Here is a 2,301-nt window from a genome sequence, read left to right as displayed (position 1 = left end):
TGAACCAGATCACAGGGGCAGCCCTGCCCCTCACCGCATCCGAGGTCACCTCCTTTGTCAGTGGTTACGCCCTGGGTCTCACCGCCTCCCTCACCTATGGCAACCTGGAAGCCCAGCCCTTCCAGGGTAAGGATCCCTGTTGGCGCTTCCCCGGGACCACCTGCTCTTCCAAGCAGAATCCCCATCCTGGCATGTATTAGCTGATTGACACCAGACAAGTCACGTCACCTCTCTGAGTCTCAAGTTTCCTCATCTGCGAAATAGGAATACCACTCCTGCCCTGCAGGTCTTAGAGCTGGTAGCAAGTCAGCTCAGGATTCGAACCCAGGTTGGGGCTTGGCCCCAGCCCACTGTCCCAGCCCTATTTATGTTCACAGGACATGCCCACCTGTGGCAGATAGTCAGTCCTCCACTTTCCCCAGTGAGCCTCACAGTAGGAGAGGCGTCCAGACTCAGTGGAAGCCAGGAGCTCCCAGTCGTAGGCGTGGCTCTCGTCCCGGTGACCCTGGGGAAGCCACTGTCCTTCTCGACATCAGGGTGCTCCTGCACCTGTTTGGACGCCAGGGTTTGCAGGAGGAACAGATGAGGTGGTACATGAGGAAGGACAGCGTGGACTGGAAAACAGTCTGCAAATATGAGTCATCAGTGCAAGGCAGTCAGGAGTGTGGACCGGCGCTCCCCTGCGAGAGACGTTTGTAAATTACACTCCTCTCCTTGCGCTTAAGGAAGGGAGTTATGGGAAGGCTGGCCGGGAGGGTTCTGCGTAAAGGCTTGTTATGGTTAGCATCTCTTCTCACCCACAGTGATGGGGGCCTCCTAACCCCCAAACTTCATGTCTCGGGGCACCACCCTCCAGCCTGACCTGAGCTTCTGAAATTCTTTCAATTCCCAAGAGAAACCTGCAAGGGAATGTCTCCTCCCTGCAGAAATCTCCTGGGCAGAGCAAACGACACTTTTCCTCTGTTTAAGGAAACCTACAGAGGGTGGCTTAAAGTGAGACCCGCGAGGAACCCAGGGACTAAATTACTGAACAGCTCTGAGACAGTCCTTTGGCTTTCCATGTGCAGAAAGAACAGTCCCCCCATTTTATAGATGTGGAAACTGAGGGATGGGAAGCTGGGATGTGTGGAGAGTTCACCACGGGCCCAGCACTGTGCTGCCCTCATGTTAGCGGGCAGATAATATGAGATACGACCTTGATCCTCTGAGTGTGGTACCCCAGCCATCGGCATCACCCAGAGCTGGTTAGAAATGCAGAATCTCAGGCCCTGTCCCGGAACCACTAAATCAGAATCTGCATTTTAACCAGAGCCCCAGGTGATTCATGTGCTCTTGAAGTTCGAGAAGCACTGAGATGTAAAGATGTAGGGCACACACTATGGAGGATATAGTTTAATAAGTGGTGGCTGGTTTTTCCATTTTCATAACGACCCTGAGTTTGGCTCTATTATCCCCATTTTACAGATGGGGCTGTGAGGCGTAGACATGCTAAATGTTTTTATCCAAGGTCACCAGACTGGGGAAGGGGGCAGGGCCCAGATTAGAACCCTAGCCCTATTCCTCCAAAGCCCCAGCTCCTGGGTGCCACGCACGGGACCACCACACAGAGATGTCTTATTAGTCCCACACACCAGGTCACATAAAAATCCAGATTTCCATTCTCTCTTGAAAAATCAGAAGCCCTGGTCACACCAGCCTCACAGGTCAGCAGAGTAAGAGTTGGCTGGGACAGGGGAGCAGCTGTCCCTTTCCAGCTGACACAGAGCCTGCTGCTGTGCATCTCCTGCCCAGCCCCCAGAACGAGGAGGCCCCAGCCCAAGTTCTCTCTGGAGTCCTCCAAGTGGCAGTGAGTACCATCCACTCAGATGGCAGACCAAAGGCTCCAGTTCCTACTCCGGGGTGGGGCATGCAGAGTGGGTCTGGGGCACCCCACAATGCTGGGCCCTGCTCTGGCAGGTCTCTTTGTATACCCACTGGATGAGTACACCACGGTGATCGGCTTTGAGGCAGTCATTGCCGACCGAGTCGTGACAGTACAGATCAAGGACAAAGCCAAGATGGAGGGTGGCCACTTAGATGCCACTGGCCTCCGAGCTGCAACTGTCACAGGTAAGAAGGCCAGAAAGGCTATGGCAGGGCCTGGGCATGGCTGGAGTCTCAGGCCGACTGAAAGGGCAGCAATGGGATAGGGTAGAGAGAGCACTACACTACGAGCCAGGAATCCTGTGTGACCTCAGGCCAATAATTAACCTCTCTGAACCTCACCTTACTATCTGGAAAATAGAGGTAATTGTTTCTGTT

General features: G+C 54.1%; 1 protein-coding gene across 1 annotated transcript in view; it reads left to right on the top strand.

Annotated features, from left to right (window-relative positions):
- VWA5B1 (von Willebrand factor A domain containing 5B1) overlaps positions 1-2,301 on the top strand; it is a 42,837-nt gene that overhangs the window by 1,590 nt on the left and 38,946 nt on the right. Inside the window, 2 exon segments of the mRNA XM_007459312.1 lie at positions 9-126; positions 1,957-2,132. Coding sequence (XP_007459374.1) covers positions 9-126; positions 1,957-2,132 — 294 coding nt within the window.

The sequence above is a fragment of the Lipotes vexillifer genome, unplaced genomic scaffold, assembly GCF_000442215.2.
Source record: "Lipotes vexillifer unplaced genomic scaffold, Lipotes_vexillifer_v1.1 scaffold496, whole genome shotgun sequence".
Classification (NCBI taxonomy): domain Eukaryota; kingdom Metazoa; phylum Chordata; class Mammalia; order Artiodactyla; family Lipotidae; genus Lipotes; species Lipotes vexillifer.
The sequence above is the reverse complement of the archived record's forward strand: the minus strand, read 5'-3'. Positions and strand labels throughout refer to the sequence as shown.